The 21,450-nt window shown below is 36.4% G+C and overlaps 2 protein-coding genes across 5 annotated transcripts in view; one reads left to right on the top strand and one right to left on the bottom strand.

Moving 5' to 3' along the window:
• Positions 1 to 6,009, top strand: part of LOC136838447 (uncharacterized) — a 23,805-nt gene extending 17,796 nt beyond the window's left edge. For 3 of the 4 annotated variants that reach the window (XM_067103378.1, XM_067103379.1, XM_067103377.1), the window contains one exon: positions 159 to 3,477. In XM_067103378.1, coding sequence (XP_066959479.1) covers positions 159 to 659 — 501 coding nt within the window. In that variant the 3' untranslated portion in view covers positions 660 to 3,477. Of the gene's footprint in view, positions 1 to 158 lie in introns of all 4 variants that reach the window. The other variant, XM_067103376.1, reaches the window with a different exon arrangement.
• On the bottom strand, positions 2,363 to 21,450 carry U2A (small nuclear ribonucleoprotein polypeptide A'-like U2A). The gene is made up of 6 exons (XM_067103380.1): positions 21,207 to 21,450; positions 16,765 to 16,912; positions 15,305 to 15,497; positions 8,865 to 9,024; positions 6,930 to 7,064; positions 2,363 to 2,759 (listed from the first exon to the last, which is right to left on the bottom strand). Exons 1-6 carry the CDS (start codon positions 21,286 to 21,288, stop codon positions 2,737 to 2,739), a joined length of 741 nt encoding a protein of 246 aa, XP_066959481.1. The 5' UTR covers positions 21,289 to 21,450; the 3' UTR covers positions 2,363 to 2,736.

Here is a 21,450-nt window from a genome sequence, read left to right as displayed (position 1 = left end):
TTGTAAAATTCATTCCAATAATGTAAAGACATTGTAGTCCATACAAATGAACTGGTTTTATATTTCACTAAGTATTCACCTTTTTTTACTTTACAATGTCTACACTCTTCAGAATGTGCTAACCCACACATTACACTGATGGAAATACTAATTTTCAGGTATGTGGGCTAGGCAAAAGTACCCAAAATAACAACATGCATGATGCCAGTGTTGTCAAAGACCAAATTCCTGCTACACCAAGTGAAGGGCATGAAGGAGGTACACACCAAGGATCTTATTACTTACCCATGAATCAGTATTTATCTCCTGGGAGAGTCCAGAACGCTACCATTAATGAGTCAAACCAAGAAGTTGGTGAAGATAGTGAATCCCCTTATATAAACTGCCAGTTTGAAGTTGGTGAAGATAGTGAATCCCCTTATATAAACTGCCCAGATGTTATGCCACCTACAGTACCAAATAGAGATTATATTATACCTAATGAAGTGAAGCCTGTTGAGGTAGTAATCTTACAAAATGAAAAAGTGATACATGGGCAAGTATTTATGTTAGAATCGGGCCAAGAGAAGAAGCATGTCCCAAGGGGAGAGTATATTGACCTAACTGAAGTAAAACAAGACATTTCAATAATGGGGAAGAAGAAGAGTCAGTTTACATGAATATTAACAGGGAAGATGAACCAGATTACATGAATGTGCCCAAACGCTTGTAGCACTTTTTGTTTTATTGAAGTTAATAATTGTAAATACTAGATAAATGTTTTACGTATGTATTTCTGTTACAGAACTGTGGGATGAACTTGGGAAATTTTACTGTAAAACTAAATCATGAACTTCAAAAGATTATTTTTCAGAGGTTAAATAATCATACTACTTTGTGATATTGTAACTAGTGATGATGCCACTAATCATTTAGCTTAACCAGAACAAAAAGCTCCTCAGTAGGCAAGAAACCTAGTACATCCTATTGTGGTGCACTTTAGGTATTACTGAAGGTTTTAAAATGTTCTCTTTTCCTCAGAGATATTACTTCAGGTATTTTTTGCAGCTTTCCCTTGGCCTCCAGTTTCTCCCTTTTATTGTTTACTTTTACTGTTTACTTAAGAGAAATATAACTCATTGATTTTGTTAAACTATGCTTTTAAAGTCTGAAGAATGGTATTTTTTCTATAATGATGGGTGAAACTTGCAGTAGGGACCATAATTTTTGAGAGCCTTGGCCATGTCTAGGCCTAGGTATGAGCTGGATCAGATAATTTGTAAGTAATGCCACTTACAAATTTTGGAGACCAAACTGAAGATAGCTACTATGAAGATTGACTTGCTGCAAGTTATTACTGATTTTACAGCTTCTGAAGTTTGGCTTTACCGGTTCAGATTTCGATATGGCTTTAATAACCTGAAGACTCGTGACAAAACTTTGGACTCATCAGAGGAAGATTTCAGTTTTGTTGCTTTGTTAGTTATTGTTTGTACAGAATTGTTTTACTTCGTGTATCCACTCATACTTTGGGTGATGAGTGGGATGGTAAATATGGTCTACAGGCTTAGCAAGCATCATGCATTGATGCCTTGTGCAAATTTGTGAAGTATGCAAAGACCACTTGTGATCTGGTTCATAGCCAGTATCATTAAGACTGGTTTTACACCCATTCTGCAAGTATGTTTTCAGTTATCAAATGTAGGGGGTTGGTTAGTTAGTTATAAATGTTTTGTTTAATTCCTCCATATCAGGTAAAAGCTTTACTGCTCAAAGGGCTGTATTCTTTCCTTAGTTGGTATTCTTTTGATATGGTAACAGAAGTTCTACTGGATTTTTAACGTTAACTGTGAGGGGTATCCATATCCATTTCCATTGCCTGTTTGTCACCTTCAAGTGAAATTTGTCACTTTGTCATAGACAGTCTCCCATCCAGCAAGGTTTAACATAAGTGTCTCCCTTGCTCTGATAGATCAGGTAAGAGACCAATAAAGGAAAAAAAGGGTAAAGAATTAACAGAAGTCCAGTTTTTGTCTTGATAATCTAAACTACCCTAAGATATGGCTGGAATTGCCAGATTAGAAAATTACCCAAAAACATTTGCCCAATTCTTCCTTGCACCCTGCAGGTTAACATGAGATGAGACTATGAGCCAATGGCCAACCTTTAGCTAGTATTGATGTTTTTGGGAATTGCTTAAACTGTGTATATTCCAGAGATGATTATGCAAAGTATGTTTTCTGTTCTTCACTTTGGCTTTCTAGCCAGTTTCTATTATTTTCATAGTGCAATATATATTGCCCTTCTTGCTGTGAAGCCAATCCATTCAAATCCCAAGTCACTGCTTTTCTATGATGACTGATTAGGGCATTCAAACCACAAATAATTACAACAAACTTTACTTTTTTATATAATTCATAAAATATCTTGTGAAATTAGATTACATTCGCTCTCGACCCAATGGCTGTTTAAGAATAAATGTAATTTCCAAACGTTACTTTTGTACTAGCTCAAGATATAAATGACATGTATGTTTCTCATTCCATTACAAGAATAACACAAAGTGTCATCCTCGCAACATTTTGAAGTTAACATCTGGAGAAGAATGTGTAATAGTATCTGTTCTTACCAGGAAATAAGGTTATCCAGACTGTATCAATATTGCAGTACCTCATTTATTTTCATTACAAAAACTTCAGACTTACCACATGGTCATCAAAGAAAGTAACTGAAAGATCTGATTTTCAAACAAGTAGGTTATCTTTCTTCCTCATCCAATTCTGAAATGTAAAGAGTGGCAATAAGTATGATGGATAGTCTAAAGTACAAAGTGTAGGGCTTAGCATAAGCTTCAGGACAAAGTATAACTTCGTTATTCCAGCACAACTAAAAAGAAAATGCCAATTCATAGGTGTTCATACAATGCTCTTGGTATCAAACCCCAAGTGTAAGTTTGTACAATGTTGTTAATAATTTGTTTTTACAAGACCACTAAGTAGTATTTCTATACTTGCAGCTCGCCTGAAAGATGTCCTTAATCAGATGAAAATTTGAACAAAGTTGGGGTTAGAAAAAAAAAAAAAAGTTGGACAGTTAGCCAGGAAAAGATAAAAAGGAAAACACAACACTGTACCATCTATTGTGTGGCATATAGCTTCACTATGTGACAACTCCCTACTGGGAGCACGCCACAAAGAACAGTCTGGTGTTGAATAAGAACAGTTATCAATGGACAAAATTTCTAGGTCTGCCTGTCTGATGAATATTATAACTTATTATATGTGAATATTGACAATTGCTTCAATATTTAGTCTTTTTAACATCTCCACCCTTTCTGTGTAAATACAAATTACATGTAGCATTTTGTAATGCACTGCCTATGCATCTTGATAATACATCGTGTGCCTTTAATCATGACTTCAATTCTCTGGTCATGGAAACTAGCTTTACCTAAAATGCATTAGCTTTTTACCAATGAATATTATACATCAATGACAATACTTCTGTGTGTATTTTACTTTCTCAAAATCCAAATGTACTAAAGTAGTTTTGTGTCTTCCACAACTCTGAAAATATAAACTTAAAAACTTAATCAAGGTCTTATCACATTACTTTCGGTAAGGAAATCATAGGAGATATTTTTCAGTCCTTCCAAGGTGCTAAGAACCAATCATGATAAACTGTTCTCCATCCTCCCTTCGTTCAGAGAACACTTACGAGGTGCTTGCAAATTAGTGCTTCTGATGACTAAGAAAGAAGTGATGAAACCTTCAAGAGATGTTTATAAGCCCTAGACACAGGTCCCCAGGACTAATATAGCAGGAATCCCAGGCACTGGATATACTTTACTGTGACAAGTACTCCTCAGAAGTGTAAGTTCACAGCACGGTTGTCCAATTTCAGTGACCCACACACACACTTGGGTTGTACTATGACGTGCCAAGACCATAGCTTGGGCACGAACCCAAAACTCAAGTCAGCTGATTAAATGTGGTACCAAAGAAAAAAGAACAATTTATTCCTAATACTTTGAATGCATATACCTTTTGGATGCTAATAGCAAGTTACTGCCATCAAAGGTCAAAACTGTGAAATCTTATTGAATTTCTCACATATAAACCATTCTTATGAACTTTTCATTAGTTAAAATCAACCCAGAATACACCCAAGATTCAACATAGCAACAATCAGGACCCCTTCCTCATAAGGAATTATAAGAAGCTGGTCTCAACATGAACAGTTTCATGCTAACAAGCAGTCTGGAAGATTGATGTTGATTAACTGTACACTGCCGTCACTAGAATCCTGTTTGCAAGAAACCTACAAATACATTGTTTCCTACAATCAAGACAAGATCCATCAATATCAACCTCCTGATGAATACAAGATAAGTACAAGCTATCTTACAAAGTTCTTTCCCTGTAGGGGGTAGTGCCATCAGTGCTATGCAGTTGCTGTAGGCATTACTTACTTCTTTGCAGTGCCTTATTCCCTCTGCAACCCTTTCATTCCATTAACTTTACCTCCTTTCATATCTTTCTTCCATCTTACCTTCTACCCTCTCCTGATAATTGATTCATAGTGCAACTACGAGGTTTTCCTCCTGTTACACCTTTCTGACCTTTTCTCTCAATTTCCTTTTCTGCACTGATTGACCTCATAGGTCCCAGTGCTTGGCCTTTGGGCTAAATTCTATATACAATACAATACAAAGTTCTTCAAGCAAGAAAGATCAGCTCAGTGGAGGGAGTGTGTCCAGATTTGAAGGGCTACTGGGAAAGGGCTGTATCCCAATCAACAGAACTGTTAGGTTAGACTGATATTGTGATTCAAATACCTTTTGAACAACTATTCTCATACTGGAATACCCACGATATTTACTGCATTACATGTTTATTCGGAATAAGGAAATGGTCTTGTGACAGTGGTTCCCCTTGTCCTTACATTCTGAACCTGCAAATAGTTCAGAGGAACAGCTTTCCTGTACATTATCTGACAATGTTACATAGCCAGACATTAATTACCACCATGCAGTAAATGGTCATCAATATCCCCCTTCTCTTGACTAATCTAGGTAGATCCTGGGAACATCAGATCTGAAAAATCAAGTCAGTATTCAATGCTCTTCTACTAAATACAAGAAAGCAATCTGACGATGAAGGACTGAGAACACACTGATGGCAGAAGGGATTGCCACCGTAAACAGTTATCCACTGGCATTCAAGAATCTAGATTATCCCACTAAAACACCACAAAGTCATGACCAGCTGCTTAGCATGAAAGCTAAAATGCCTCCACCAGGAAGACCTAGGGACAGATTTGTATGTCACAGGACAATGACTTCTATTTCATGGGGCAATGGAGACAAAAGCTGTGGATAGCAAATCTGTTCCAGAAATGCTGAAGATATGACATTTAAAACAGCTGCAGAGCAGGTAAAAAAAGACAAAGAAGCAGTGAAATCTGAAGACTTGGAGACCTCATTTTGCTCAAAGATGAAAGTGCTCATTGACTGAAATAAAACTTTGGGAGAATCAAGTCACTTCACCTCAATGAAGATGGCCTAGTTCAAAGTGCAGCTGCACATTGTAACCAGAAACCTTGGTAACAAAGGTGTAAAGAACAGCTTCAGGTTCTAGAGTATCCAGCTAATAAACTTGTGCTACTTCCAAAGTATGGGAATTCCACCATTGAGGAGCCACTGCCTCATACTGGAAACATTTAATTAGTACCCCTTTGTCATCTACAACAGGTTACCATGTTCTCATAACTAATGTTTTATACGAGTATACAGTGCTTGAATTTTATTGTAATATATTCTGGTTAGTATATTATGTCAGCTGGTTCAGTGGTACTTACTTGGTGGTCTGATAATGCTACAATGCTTTTTGTGTGTGTGTGTTTTTTGTTGTCTGATACAAACATTCAGGAATGTTAGAGTAGGTTACTGGCTAATCAAATCTTGTCACCAATTGTAATGTTTGTCATGGTCTTTAGTTGCTATGATGGTGAAATATAATCCGCACAGTTGACGTGCCTTTGTTCACCCTTACCCATGGCTGCGACAGCGCCACTTTTTTTTTTCACTATATTATAATTCTTTCCTTAGCTGTGTAGTACTCTTAGCTTAAATTTGGTGGCATTTATATCTTTGTCATTTGTAAGGTGCTACCTCTTGTGAAGAAGTTGTGCTAATGTACAAAACAACCAAAAAAAGGCAGCCAATGTTGTTTGCCTAACAGAATTCCAGCTGTTCGGAGTAATGCCCTCACTAGTTGCATGATGTCACAGGGTAATTGAATGAAAGTTTTTATATAAAACATTAAATATATAACATTTTATGTGTGTACCATATTTAGAATGGTAATTTCTCTTTTTCAATTCTATCAGAGGTTCACCAAACGGTGTGTAACAGCAGGTGTAATTGTTGTACATACTTGACTGTAACGCATTCAATGATTCTATTTCAGTTTTTATGAGCTCTTTCATTTTACAGTAAATCAAAAGACATTTACTTTGGTGGGAACCTGTTCAGGGTTTAGTGGGAACAACATGTTCAGGGTCAACAGGAGAGGCAAATCTATAGTTGCTCCAAAAAAAAAAAATAATCTACTAATACCATTACAAGGATATATTATGACATGATAATCAAATGTATACCAAAAGAAATTCAGGTAAGAGAGTTATGTAAACTGAACAATTTCAAGAGTTTCTTCACAATGTGAGAGAATAACAAGGGTTACAAATTCAACAAAATTAACTATACTCTTTCATGAGACAACAGATTATGGACACTGTATTTATATAAGCAGCAATTCTAAAAAATTTTAAGATAACTCCCTTGGTCCAATCTTCATTAAGACAAAGATTCTTGCTATCTTCAGCCAGTTTCACAAAAATAATCCTGATCCCAACAGACCAAAATACTAAAGAAAGGAAATCTCACTTACTATGCTTTACAGCCTGTGTTCGACCAGGAATGTTGCCTGTGCGAAGCATGTGCTGTAGCCTTTCCACTTCTTCCATTGACCTTGCATTAGAGATTGCTTGTCGAATGGCTGCTTGATCCTCAGCACTCATTTGAGCTGGAAAATGAATAGAACATAACTAATAAATATCTACTATCTTCAAGAAAGAACAAACAAAAATTTTCTCTTAAAACATGCACTATTAACTTTTTCCCTAAAACACAGGCTGTGATGTGCACTCTGATTTAATCCCCTGGTCCGGGTAACCCCTAGAATGCCTTGCATTACAAGTCATCATTTAAAAATCACATTCACCAAGTACAAAGAGGAAAGGTATGAGATAAATTACTTAGCAGAGCTGAAAGGTGAATATAAAGTTAATTCGTTTAATGAGGAAAAGGAAAGATTCAGTAAAAGCGATAGATTAGATAAATTAAAGCTAGACATGTAACTAGATGAATAACGAAGGCTAAAAGTGTCTAAAAACGTGCATCAGACATATCTGTGATCAACTGGTGTCCTTCAATAATCAGCACCAAGCCCCTTCCTGTTTGATTACCAGTGTAAAAAGGAAACTGTAAAGAAGTCAGCAGAAAGGGGGGGCTTTGGTAAGCACTATATTTAGATGACTTGTTCATCGCAGAATCAGAGGAAGAAGTGTTAGAAATGTTTAAAAGATGGGAGAGTGGAATGGAGAGTTGAAGAAATCATCCGCAAAACAAAGCTTATGACGACTGGAATGGAAGCAAAGAGAAAAAGTACAATACCAAAAGTGGCCGAGTATATAAGGTAAAGTGAATCGTAATGTGTACTCAATGTAACAGATGATATCACAGGAGGTGCTCAGGATTACAAAATATACATGGAGTTAAGAGATTTTCAATGCCTGAATTGTGTAATAAGAACAAATTGGGAAGAGAGCCATATCTGAGATCCCTGCTGTGATAAACAACTCTTTGAAGTAGGGAATTTCTGTTACATTGGGGGCAGTGGAGCTGAGAGTGCAGTATGAAAAAGAGTAGCTGTAACATGAATGAAATGGAGAATAGGCAAACTACTGGTAAATAAAAAATATCCCATAAGTAGAGAGCATCGACTTGAAGAATGGTACATTAGGCCTGCACCACTCTATGCAGAAGAAACATGAGTACTGACAAAGAAAATGGAGATTTGGAAAAGTATGACCATAGAATGGTATGATGCATGGCCTTAGTGTGGTGGGAAGATTGTATTATGAATGAGGAAGTGGAAGACAGATGTATCTATAGGGTGGAGTGTGGACTGAGATCTCAAAAACTGAGAAGGTTTGGACTTTTCCAACATGAAAAGTGGTAATGATACAATAGTATACAGTACTACCAAACTGCTTTGAAAAATAAATAACAGCAGGAAGACACCACAATCTGTATGTACAGGGATAAAAGCACTGCATGTAAAAGATGAACAAATTTATGAAACTATTCTGAGGTTTTCAATGATGGTAAAAATCAGAGATTCCTGTTACTACAACTGAAAGTCTCTTAACTAGTGTTTTTGTCAACATGTCATCATTTTCACCATAAAAAGTCAACAACTGGGGGCTGAATAACATGCTGAGCACCAAGCTGTTGGTAACACAGTACATGAGAGAAGGGATAATAAGCTATACTACTATATATTAATCACCTAATGAAGGTTAGGCTTACAAAGGAAATCATTTCTCAGTGTACCTCACACAGCACTAATTTGGACAATACAAGCCCTTTGCATAACGTAAAATATCTTAAACTTCCCGATCAATATACCATACCCGGGCAGTTCTACATACATGGCACCACCAACCAAAGATTAATTGTAAATTATATGGACATGAAAAAAGAACTACAGTACTAAAAAGTTTACCGTAACAGACTTGAAAAGCAATTAAGTTCATCATACCCAAAGTAGGTCGAGTATCCATCATGCCCCCAGCACCAGGAACAAAAGTTCTGGCCTTTTTGGCTTCTTTCTGTATTTCTTTTCCAAGTTTACTCTTAAACAATTTCTTTGCCATCTCCCTCTCTCGCTCTCTCACTCTCCGGAAGTCAAGAACTCGGACCTAAAAAATACAATCAGCTGTTCAGTGGTGCAGCCTTGAGGTCATCAAGGAAAATACTCATGTATTAAAACACTGAAAAAGGAAAATACTAATGTATTAAAATACTGAAATTTTGTATAAGGAAGGTAAGAGATCCAACTGCATCATGGACAAACAGAAACAAATGTGAGAACTTATAAAAGGGTTCACAAAACAGGAAACATTTTAAATAATAAGAAGACATCTACAGATTTTTTTCTGGGCAAGTGTTAAAAGATGTTGGGATAGTTTATGTTTGGCAAGAAAACCTTGGTGTGGAACGAAAGAGAAGTATGAACATGGAATCCCAAGTCTTTACCATGCAACATGGCATATTACATAACAATAAATGAAAACCAAAAATAACTGATTACACCACTGCAAAACAAAATTACCAGTAGAAAAGTACCACAAACATACTGTAAATGAAAATACTCATTTTGAAGCATTAGATTCCTTGCAAGATGAAAGATGAACATAAATTTCAATTTCTAAATCCTAACATATTACTGTACACATTTGAAATTACCAGTAATATGATGAATTTTTAGTAGCAAAATCAAAAGCATTTATAAAAGTTACCGAAAAATATTTAAAATTGCCTTTTTAAACCCTCTAAAAACTGACATTCACAATCTTTTCAATCATACCTCCTTTATTCCCAAACAATGATTTTATAGCAACACTATATTCTTAGTTATTCCAGAAAAAACTCCAACAGTGACATATTATTATCTTCTTCCTCAACTCTAAAAGGGAATCTACATTAAAATAATTAAGCCTATCATGTACCACTGAAAGGCACTAAGAAGCTTTTTTCTCTAGTACAATTTAGCATACATGACTCAGTGTTCTTTTTCACGGTATAAATAACAAGTTACAGATTAGAAAATATTCATCCAAAGTAAAATTAAACTGGAAGATGATTCTTTCCAAGTCTCTTCAGAGCTCTATGACAACCAGATGAACAGTCATATTAAAGGCAGAAACTGATGCCAGCAAAACAAGACACCATCATCCAATCTTCATGACATACCCTGCTGTGAATTCAGCCAGAGATAAGGGGAAAAGGTCAGGCCTGTGTTTTTGTCAACAAAAATGGAAGCCTTGGTAGTGCAGTAACAAACAAGCATCTGAAAACCAAATTAGAAAACCTCGGCAGGCAGTAAAAATAAGTAAAGACCAATCACCCAAGCATCAGAATCCTTGCCGATTCATACTAACCTAGCTAAAATAACCTATGATGTGGTGGCTAGTGGCTGGAATAATCCACAAGATACTGGATTAATAAGCATAACCAAGCAAAAATTTCCAATACCTCTTGCGTTTCTTCTGAAACCTCAAAACTTGGACCAGCATCAAATGCAACACCTCAGGCAATATCCCAGTGAGCCCCAAAGAACGTGTTCCAAAAAAAGCTAGTAAAATTAAACTAGTGTGACAAAATGGCTTGTATTATAAGAGCTAGTGCCAAAATTGCTAGTGTGACAAAATAGCTAGTAGTACATTTTAGCCGGTAGTGAAAGAGCTGTTAACCAAAATAGCTAATTTCAAGAAACTGTAGTTTGTGTTTAAGTGTTAAAATGGTTTAAGATAAATACTAAAGTAGTTAGTAGAACAAATTACATATTTTGCTCTTAGCTATTAGCCTATATTCAGTTTTTCATTTTCTTTTATCTTCCTTTAGCAGAAATACGTTAGTAATATTTTACCCTTCACAATGAACATCATCAAGTCCCAGAAAGGAAGTGATATGTTAGCTACAAAGGATTTTTGTATCGTAAAAACACAACAAACAAAACCCCCCAGGAATGGAGATGTGTACTTATAGACTGCAGGGGTACACTGAAAAATTAGTTGAGCTAAAAAGAAAATTTTGAAGTAACACTTGGACAAAAACATAATCATGCTCCAGGTCCTGCACAGCAAAATGTAAGAATTGCTCGAGTAAAATAAATGAAGAAGCCTCTAATTCTAGTGTACCACCACAAAGAATTATTGCCCATGCAGTACAAGAGCTGGACAACGAAGCAATGGCGAAAGTCCCTAAAAAAAAAGGGCTATCCAGAAACGCAATCAACGAAAACGTTGTAAGAATGAAGGTTACGTTCCTGACCCTACATCAATTGATGAATTAATACTACATCAATTGATGAATTAATACTAAGAATTTAAAACAGTTGCCATAAATGGAACTATGGAACCCTTCTTATTAAGTGATGTAGTTAGTGATTCAAAGCAAATAATCATATTTGCCAGTGAACTAATGCTCAATCAACTTGCCAATTCGAAAGTCAGTATGTGTAATGGCACTTTCAAAGTTGTACCTAAATTGTTTTATCAATTACATACAATCCATGTTATTTGGGAAGACTTCCTGTTTGCTTGTGCTTATATTCTGATGCCTGATAAAACTCAGTTAACATCTGAGAGAGCATTCAAGATTCTGAAAGAAAAGCGTCCAGATAATAACCCTGAAAACGTAACATTACATTTTGAAAAATCTGCTTTTAATGCTTTCATGAAAGTATTTCCTGATGCAAACATAAATGGATATTTCTTTTCATCTTTTCATCTTTCCCAGTCAATATGGAGAAAGATAAAGAACACTGGATTAACAAATAGTTATGTATCAATGCCAACTGCCATCTTTACTGCAAGATGCTTGCAGCCTTGGCATTCCTTAATCCTCAGCAAGTGGCAGATGCATATGAAGAGCTAAATGAAGACCTCAAATTTTTGCAACTGGATGAAGAAATGCAAACCTTGCATGACTGTTTTGAAGAAACATACATTGGGAGACGCCAGAGAAGAGGAAGGAGAACACCCATATTTCCCATCGAATTGTGGAATGTTCAGCAAAGAGCAGAAAATTATATAACAAGGACAAATAAAAAGCTAGAGCGATGGCATCCCACTATTCCGGCAATGTTTGACTCTGTTCATCCAACGGTATGGCAGAAAGAGGAACTTTTACAGAGCTAATCTAAATGCATATATCTGTGGACAGCAAGCACCTGTCAAAAAGAGAACGAAAGACATTAACGAAAAACTTAAGAACTTGATTAACAAGCACTCACATAATGAAATATCTACTAAAGATTTTTTGTGGGGGATCAGCTATAACATAACATATTAAAGATTTATTTTCTTTATCATTATTAAGTGTTTTATACTCAATTTCTCTAATAAAGTATTTTAATCAAAACTATTATAGATATGTTTTACAACCTTTTTATACATGTAAAAAACTGTTTTACTAAAATAGGATAAAAGAAAAGGAAAAACTGATAATAATAATAAAGAGCAAAATATATTTTGATGTTTCAGTTTTAATTCTATTAAAATGTACAGTACTATCAGCTATTTTGTCGCAATAATGATTTTGGCACTAACTAATATAACACTAGCCATTTTGTCGCACTAGTTCTTTTGGGACAAGCTAGAACATCACAGACTCGTAATATCCACAAGCAAAGGCTGGAGGCGTCTAGCTATGATCAGGAGAGGCAAATGTTGCAATTCTTTTACATGATGAATGAGCATCCAAGGAACCATCACGTTCTGTCATATTCATAAGGATGGCTGATGTATACAAGCAGTTGGAAGGAAGGGTAACTGCTAGTAGTGATCTCCAGTCCCACCGACGCCCGAGATCTGTTCCCTTGCTCAGTCATGCCATGAAGATACTTTCACCAGCAGAGATGCCATCCCTCTCCCTGGATGTAATGCTGCCTGAAAGTGAAAATGACCATCCAGTTGGGTGCTGTAAATCAGAGGAGGCTGGGAGAAGAGACCCTCTTGAAGATTATCGGTCCAAAACTGTACTGTAATTCCTAATCAGGTTCTACAAAAGATGAAGACTTATGATGACACAGTTGCCATCACTGCAATGACAGCTAGCCTCTAACCAGCACAAATGTGAAACTATGAAGTCATTACTGATGACGACTAAGGTGCATGCCAAAAATTGTCAAGGAATTCACACTGTAGCTGAGGAAATGTCCCTGCAATAAAAATACAAGTGAATGTCTTCTAGATGAGTATTAAAAACCATAACCTTGAAAAAGGATCACTGCTTGGTCACTGGTGCACCAGAGGTCACTGAAAGTGAAGTGGTCATTGAAGAATGCAGTCATCAAGATCAAACATTCACAGCTGACTGGCTACTCCTTTAGTGGCTCACTGACTAATGCAAGCACATGTTCAGCAACACAAAATGTCACTGGGGCATATATAGTTACAGCAATAAGCAAGGTCACCAGTAAGGGAACTGGTTGAAAATAGAGAACAATGCAGCTGTCTCTATAGACCTCTGGACGTTTGTTCATCAAAAAGGACTGTCACTGGAGTAAGCATTCTTCTGGAAAGGAGAACATGAAGAGCACCAACTGGGACAATCAGAAGTCCTACTTATTCCTAGATTTCTACCCAGAGTAAGTGAATGATTGAGATTAAATCTAACATTAGAAGATCTATTCCACAAGTCAATGCAATGACTCTTCATCCTGACGTAATACTTCTACTGAAATTTCTTAAATGCAATGACTCTTCATCCTGACGTAATACTTCTACAGAAATTTCTTTAATGCAATGACTCTTCATCCTGACGTAATACTTCTACTGAAATTTCTTTAATGCAATGACTCTTCATCTTGACGTAATACTTCTACATAAATTTCTTTATGATGTTGACAAAGAGCGTTCAAGGTTGCACATATCACAAACCCAAAATGATGCGTCAACTGTGCCATTTCAGTTACAAGACATGCAAAGATTACCAATAGTGTGTGATGGTCTTGAGTAACCCAAAGGAATGGGTGGTAAGGTCCTAGAAGGGATCACTGTTAATCTACCAGACAGTGATCCAAGGTAGGTGGGGCTGAACAGATGACAGGCACAGAAGAATTTTTTTTTTTCAGAGCAGATGTAAAGTCATTCAAGGATGATGTAAAGGACATGAGGGCAGGGTTTTGTGATAATTCACAAGCTTGATCTACAAGGAGAGATCTGGTCTTGGATTTAGCAGGTTGGGGACAGCCACGCAGCTCCAAAAAAGGCACTGAACTGAAAAAAAATCCCTATGTCAACATCAATGATATCTTGAATCATTCCTCTTTCATTTGTCACAATGGCAACTAAGATAAAAACAATTTACAAGATCCAAAGCAATCCCCTGGGGAGAGGTTTTCGTAATAGCCATGAATCCAAGAAAAACTTTAATCCCTGCCAAAATGAAAACAATGGTGTCATGCCTTTCAGGCTAACTATTAGTCTTTAAAGATAAAAAACGGTCTCTCCTGCATGATAATTTCGAGAGGAATGTCTCTAGCTATGGCATGGCAACTGATTCTAGTGCTGACAGAGTAATACAGGTGGTTGATGGTGAAGGCGGTGGTAATGTTCCAACAGCACTGGCTTCAGCCGAAGGTCTATGACTGTAAAAAATCAAAGGAGAGGAAAAGAATTCTTGAAAGGATGTAACTCCCTATGCAAAGAGCCAATAACAGTGTAGCATAAGGTGTATTCTGTAATATGCATAGCAGAATACACCGTATGATACAAGCAAGACAGAAAAGTAGAATCCTTAGAATTACTTTTGTTGGCCATACTGGGGCCTGGAGGTTGGCAAAAGCTGAGGCAACAATACTGGAGGCCCAAAGGAACTGACTGGAAACAAGGAAGGTGTGATCAGAATAACCTGTCCTGCATGTACTGGGGGAGAAAGCACAACAATAGGCTGCACTTGCTGGTATCTAGTTCTGCCTACTTTGGAGGAGATGGCACTGAACCATCCCCAACATCCTTCAGATGTCATGCAAATGATTCTTCATAAAAGTTGCCAGAACAGTTTCCTACCAGTGACATCATCAGAAACTGAAAGGCTGGGAATCTGTCAACACCAACTGATATCAGAATCTCACACAGATGACTTCTCTCACAGTTTTTATATTTCATTTATTTATCCAAACTTCATATACTGTACTTTATCAGTTTATCATTAAAAATAAAACATTACTGAAATTTATCCAATGATTATGTGTTACCATAGTTAAATTTACAATGTGGAATTGAATTTACCTGATAGGCTTGTTTTTTAGTCAGGAACAGCCGCTTTTGTTTTTTAGTCAGGAACAGCTGCTTTTGTTTTTTAGTCAGGAACAGCCAAAGTGCAAGATGCACTGGAAAACAAAGGTTTGTATCCCTGTAGGAACAAACTAGGTTTAAAACATACTACACATGACACTTGAACAAGACTTACCTGAGGAAGCTTGTTAATAACATACAAGCGATAATGATCCCTTGTTGTAACAGGGTTTCCCAGCAGCGAAACATACTCTAGTTTTTTCAGAGATGCTAAGTTATCCAAATCAGCCAATTCTTGGATTAAATTATTTGTAAGGTAAAGAAACTGCAAATTAGGAATTGACTCCGCCAGTGAATCTGAGATACGCCTGAAATGCAAAAAGCTATATTCAGGTTTACAGAAATAAAATGTTACATATCATATACTGTTATATAAAGAGAGAAAATAAAATATGTAAAACTTTAACAGAATGAAATGCACCATTATGTCAAATGTTACACAACCACCATTTAAAAGTACACTCCCCGATGAAACTAAGATTAAGAAAAAATATAGGCAAAGATTTATTTTGTAATAGTTTTTTTAAAAATTACCTAGAATCCATAACAAATTGAGTATAGAAGCATGCGAAAAGTCAAAATATGAATGGAGCTCTCCAGTAAACTATTCCCTAATGCTACAATAAATTAAATGTCACATTAATGAATGAGAGAGAGAGAGAGAGAGAGAGCACTCTCCTCTATGTGTGTGCGGAATGAAATTACACCAAGCTGTAAAATGTTAAGCTTTTTGTGAATCATCATACACAATAGTTATAAAACTGTAATAAAACTTTACTACCAAAATCTGATTCAAACACCCCATAACAGGAATAATTTCAGTGAATCCACAATAACAGAGGTAAGACAATCTTTACAATTCAGTTGTACTGCTCTGATCTCATTTATTTTTATGTCTCGTGTATAGTTCATTCTATTTTCTTAGTTAATTCCCAGTATACTCAATTTCATATTCTGTAGTGGGCTGTTTTCCCCTATTGGAATTCATGGACTTGTAGCATCCTGCTTGTCTAAGGCGGGTTGCACTTAGTTCATAATATTCTTTGTTACTGAAATGTTCGTTCGACAAAGTTTTAGACAAAAGCTGGTAAACAGCCTACAAGCCTTCACTGCACAGTTAGTACTGGGGATCGGACTGATGGTTTGTTTATCTTTCATTTTGAAGAGGGTCACATTACTGTACAGGCAGTTCCCGGTTTACGATGGGGGTTCCGTTCCTATGCCACGTCGTAAGCCGAAAAATCGTCGAAAATCGTCAAAAAATTATAAGAAAACCTTACTTTCAATGCTTTGGATGTATTGGAAATTATGTAAACTGCTTTTTTATTGAGTTTTTCATAAAAAAAAACTCCAAATTTTTATTATTCTGCTGTTTTGTAGCCATATTACTTCCGGACCCGTCGTAACCCAGGGACTGCTGTACTGAGCTAATCATCCATTCTTTAATAATGGCATAAATATCAATACAGTCTTAAGAGGGTCATATCTGCAAGGATTAATCAGCGTATTATTCTATAATCATATTTAGAAAATAACCGCTTTAATTCTGTAGCCAAGTCACAAAATCATACTCACACAATTCTGTTGTTGTTGAGATGTAAAGTTTTCAGTCTCCTCAAAAGGGGAAAACCATCGAGTTTCCTTATGTCATTGTCGCTTAGGTCAAAAGAATCAAACTGGTCAAGTGTGGCTCCCAAGTTTTCAATAACAGGAATCTTGTACCCTGTAAAAACCAGTAATATTAGAGTGTATAATCAATCAACTCAAAAAGTAATTTAACAAGGTAAAACTCAGCAGATAATGAGCTTGTTTATTTATTAGTAATTAACTTGACATGATAACACAATATCTGTATTAACTAAAGTATGTCTATCTACTTAGTAGTAGTTATCAAGTCTAATGCTTACTGAAAGTTTTAAAAATGATATAATTATTGATTAATAAAGTAAATGTCAGGTTTATACAAAAAGAAAAAATGATTTTCTTTTAAACAAGCAAATCCTTGAGCCTATCAATTATTACCTTACTTTATATGAAGCCTGAATTTGACTTTAAAAAAAGTAGGATAAAATAAGTAGTTCCAAAGGAGACATAATAAATAATAAAAAGTTTACATTTCACTTTCCTTCTGGATTCTTAACTGAAGAAAATTCAGAGGTTGCAAACAGCACTTACTAATGTACAATACAGTATAAGCATTTCAACATGTGGGTAATAACATTCCTGGCCTTCAAACGGTATTCCTACATTGCTACAAATTTTTAAAATTTTATCTAGTTGCTTTTGCATACTCAATGATATAAAGCAAATATATTTTTAAATATTTGACTCATTTCTTCATACAGTGTCACCCAACTTAACAGAGGGAGACCACATGGGTCAGTCCACCTGGTAATTAACAAAAACCTAACCTATGGCAACGGGACCTTACTGGGGTGTGTATGTGCTTCCTACGCCCTCTGAACCTCCTAGCTAACCAAATTTAGGGCACAAGCAATAAAAATAATTGGGTGGTGACCTAACCTAACCCAGGGTACTGTGGCCTTGCCTAGCTGGGGAGCTTTGCCCCCTGGAATCCCACTTAACCTAACTTACAGCAACAAATCCATGCCTGGCCCACCACTAAACAATCTAGGTTACCAAATCCTTACTTACCTAGTGCATAATGAAACTTTGAAAGCCTTCAATAAACTTTACTTTAATCACAATCAGAACCTGCATAAGTATTATGCACAACTTAGAAAACATCCTTGTATTTCACTCTTTTTTGGTTTTCCCCTCACCCAAAAACCTCAGTTTGCCTTTGTGGTCCCTAAGACTATAAGATATGTAAGGGGGGCCAGTACAGTACTTCTAAAACCTGGCCTAGCCTACTAAACTGTAACATAAATCATCATCAGAAACATTTAAAACTCACACTAAAACATTGGAAAATCATTTGCAACTCCAGAATTCGATTATGGTTTACAATAAGTTACTAAACTACAAAATTTTCATTAAACCTTCCCTTAAGCAGAATCAGAACTTGCTGAGGTAGGCTATCATAGCAATGTTAGATCACCTCCTTCTAGGCCTAATTAACAATTATATTATCCCCCACCTTTAAAACCTGTTTCCCACTGTGGTCCCACATAGCTGAAGGATATATGGGGTTCCAGTATCGTTAAATTATTTATTTGTTCCTGAAACAAATACCAGAAACGTTGAAAATAAGTTGCACAGTATAAGAGTTACACCTCTGGAGTTTTTTATAAAGCAACTTCTGAATTAAAAAATCTCGTCTACCTGGTCACACTTAAAACGAAAAAGGCCAGTCAGGTTTTAACATTTGCACCGTACCCACAGTTCCTAGTGAAAACAACAGAAGACATTCTAGATAGGTATTTAAACCATCCTTACCCACAATGAGCTCGGACATTCAAGATCTGAGTGGGAGCTCCACTCCTGTGACATTGTTATTGTAAACAGACAACTTAGAAAAAATCCAAAAAGATAACAACATTTGTCAGTAAATAACTCAGTAACTGTAGACTTAAGCACAAGTTTCATACTAAGCATGTTAAGGAAATGTGATTACAACATAAAAACTACATTGAGTTATGGTCTAAAGTAAAATAAGACTGTCGACACTTTATGACTTTAAGTGCACTACATCAGCTTAGAGAGAGAGAGAGAGAGAGAGAGAGATCTATGTCAGAATAGAACAGAACATAATAAACATAATATGAGATTTAAGCCATAACCAAGCACTGGGAGGACGCTAGGTCAGGTTAGGCCTTTTGACATCTTTGTCCCTTCAGCTATACGCTTGAACCATGTCTTTCCAGGTGCTTGTGAAGTGGTTTAAGCATTTTAGACCTTTCCTCTTCGTGCAATTCACTCAGTTTTGGTTTTCAACACCATAAATCCTTGGTATCCCACTGTGGTCCCCTGTAACCATTATACATAAATGACTGGGGAACAAAAGTTAGTGGGTTGCACAAACAATAATGGCCAGATATTCATAAAACATGAAATAAGACATAAAAATAAATGTGTTTAGCAAGAAACAGTGTCAAAGTATGACCAGTAAAATCTTCCAGGAGTTTCTCTTGAATTTTGAGTTATTATGTTTTAATTTAGCAAATCTCTAACTACTCCTCACGGTTGTAAGGGATAAAGCTGACAAAGCTTTCCTTTATTAACATAATTTTTCATCTAAGCAATATAGAAAAGGGTGTATAGCCTACATATAATTCAGTACAGGTGAGATAATCAGAGAAAATTACCCTATTTATAATTCAGTACAGGTGAGATAGAAAAATTACCCAATATATAATTCAGTACGGGCGAGATAATCAGAGAAAATTACCGAGATAACGAGAAATTTTCCATCTTATATTTATGTTTTTGCGTTAATTCCCGAGTGACTGGTACTAAACATGGTGGAAGGTCCACGGGATGCTGGTACTAAACACGATGCCCAGTGGAGCTTCTGCCATGTTTAGTACTGACCCCTTGGGGATAAGCATAAATACATAACGAAAGATGGCAAATTTATCATTAAGTCTTCAAATTTCTCATATTGCCTCAGTACTGTATTTCTAAGTAATAGCTCTGCATACTGTATGCTCTTCCAAAATATGAGAGACATTAGGGCTGTATTGGCTAATGGTTCTATTACAAAAAGGAACCATGAGAGACATTAACTTAGTAGGCCGTGTTACTTAGCTAGGGGGCAGACGGTGAAGGAAACTCCACTTTCTACCAAAAGTTCCCCTATAACACTGTGCATGTGCAATAGGAAAAATATGATCAGTTCTGAGGTTAATTACAGGTTAATTACAGTCGAATGACAAAAAATAATGGTAAATTCTTGATAAGCAACCAAATACACCAGAAAAAGTCAATTTCCAAGGTAATACCTTCCGGGTATATTATATACTACCCATTTCTATATTGTTCAGTCAAAAAATTTCATTACTAAACAATATCATCATGCAGCCATCTCCTTTGTATTTACCTCTGCTCTCGTTTGTGCACATTCCCACCCACAGAGTAAGTTTCCTCAAACTGCTGGATGAGTAATTGTGATGGAGACGGCCGCATGCTGATATTGTTTATTAATGTAATAACTTGTTGACTGAACAATATAGATTGAATTGAATACAGAATTTAGGCCAATGCCATGCACTGGGACCTAGCCTATGATGTCATTCAGAGCTGAAATGGAAATTGGCAATAAAAGGTTTTAAAAGCATAACGGGGAGAATTTTGCAGCTGCACTATGAATCAATCGTTAGGAGAGGGTAGAAAGTAAGATGGAAGAATGAGAATGTGAAAGGAGGTACAATAAAAGGTACGAAAGAGGTTGCAGCTAGGGGCCGAAGGCACGCTGCAAAGAACAATACAGTACAGGTGAGGTAACCTAAAGAATTTGACGAGATAACGAGAAATTTGCCATCTTTCATTCTGTACTCATGTTCATCCCTAAGGGGTCAGTACTAAACATGGCAGAAGCTCTCTCTACTGGGCGCTGTGTTGAGTACCAGCCCCTCGGGGATAAAAGCAAAATTACAAACTGACGGTAAATTTCCCATAGTCTCGGATATCTTCTCAACTTATCTCACCTGTATAACCCCTTCTACAGCCTCCATTAAAAAAAATTGCATTAATAGATGATATCTTTGTGCGGACGTCTCCTTTGCATATGCACCTGGGAATAGGCTAATCTATTGCTAACCTAGCCCATTAACTTGTATAAATTGTGGTCTGCCAATTTATCATTAAAAGAACAACAATTACGTCAAGCATTAATTAGATACAAAAAATATAAAGATAAAATCATTCATCGACAGCTTCTGCTGCAACTTTTAAAACGTTACGGTAGCGGTTTGGCCGAGCCGACCCTCACTTAACCTGCAAGTCTGAAATGAAATTAAACCTGTGCGGACATTTAAACATTATTAGAATAGAGTGCTACTTATAACGCTGACTTCAAGGCAAGTTACTTTTTAATAAAAGTGGTCTAGTCTAACCTCTTAATATCAGCTCCCGGTCGCGAACTGGATTGATATGTTGGACAGATTGCTGAATTAATTCTGGAGTGAGCTTCACCATTTTCTCGGTTTTCACTCTTCAGGAAAGTGCAAAGATCCTTCAGGATTTTGAAGACGATTTGATAAATGGGAAACAGGGGATCTGTACAATTAAACTCCGCGTATGAGACGAGCTGACATGAGACCGTAAGCGTTCGAGGGACGGTTTGTTTATCATATGGCT

The sequence above is a fragment of the Macrobrachium rosenbergii genome, chromosome 5 (assembly GCF_040412425.1).
Source record: "Macrobrachium rosenbergii isolate ZJJX-2024 chromosome 5, ASM4041242v1, whole genome shotgun sequence".
Taxonomy (NCBI): Eukaryota; Metazoa; Arthropoda; class Malacostraca; order Decapoda; family Palaemonidae; genus Macrobrachium; species Macrobrachium rosenbergii.
This window is presented reverse-complemented; position numbering and strand designations above follow the sequence as displayed.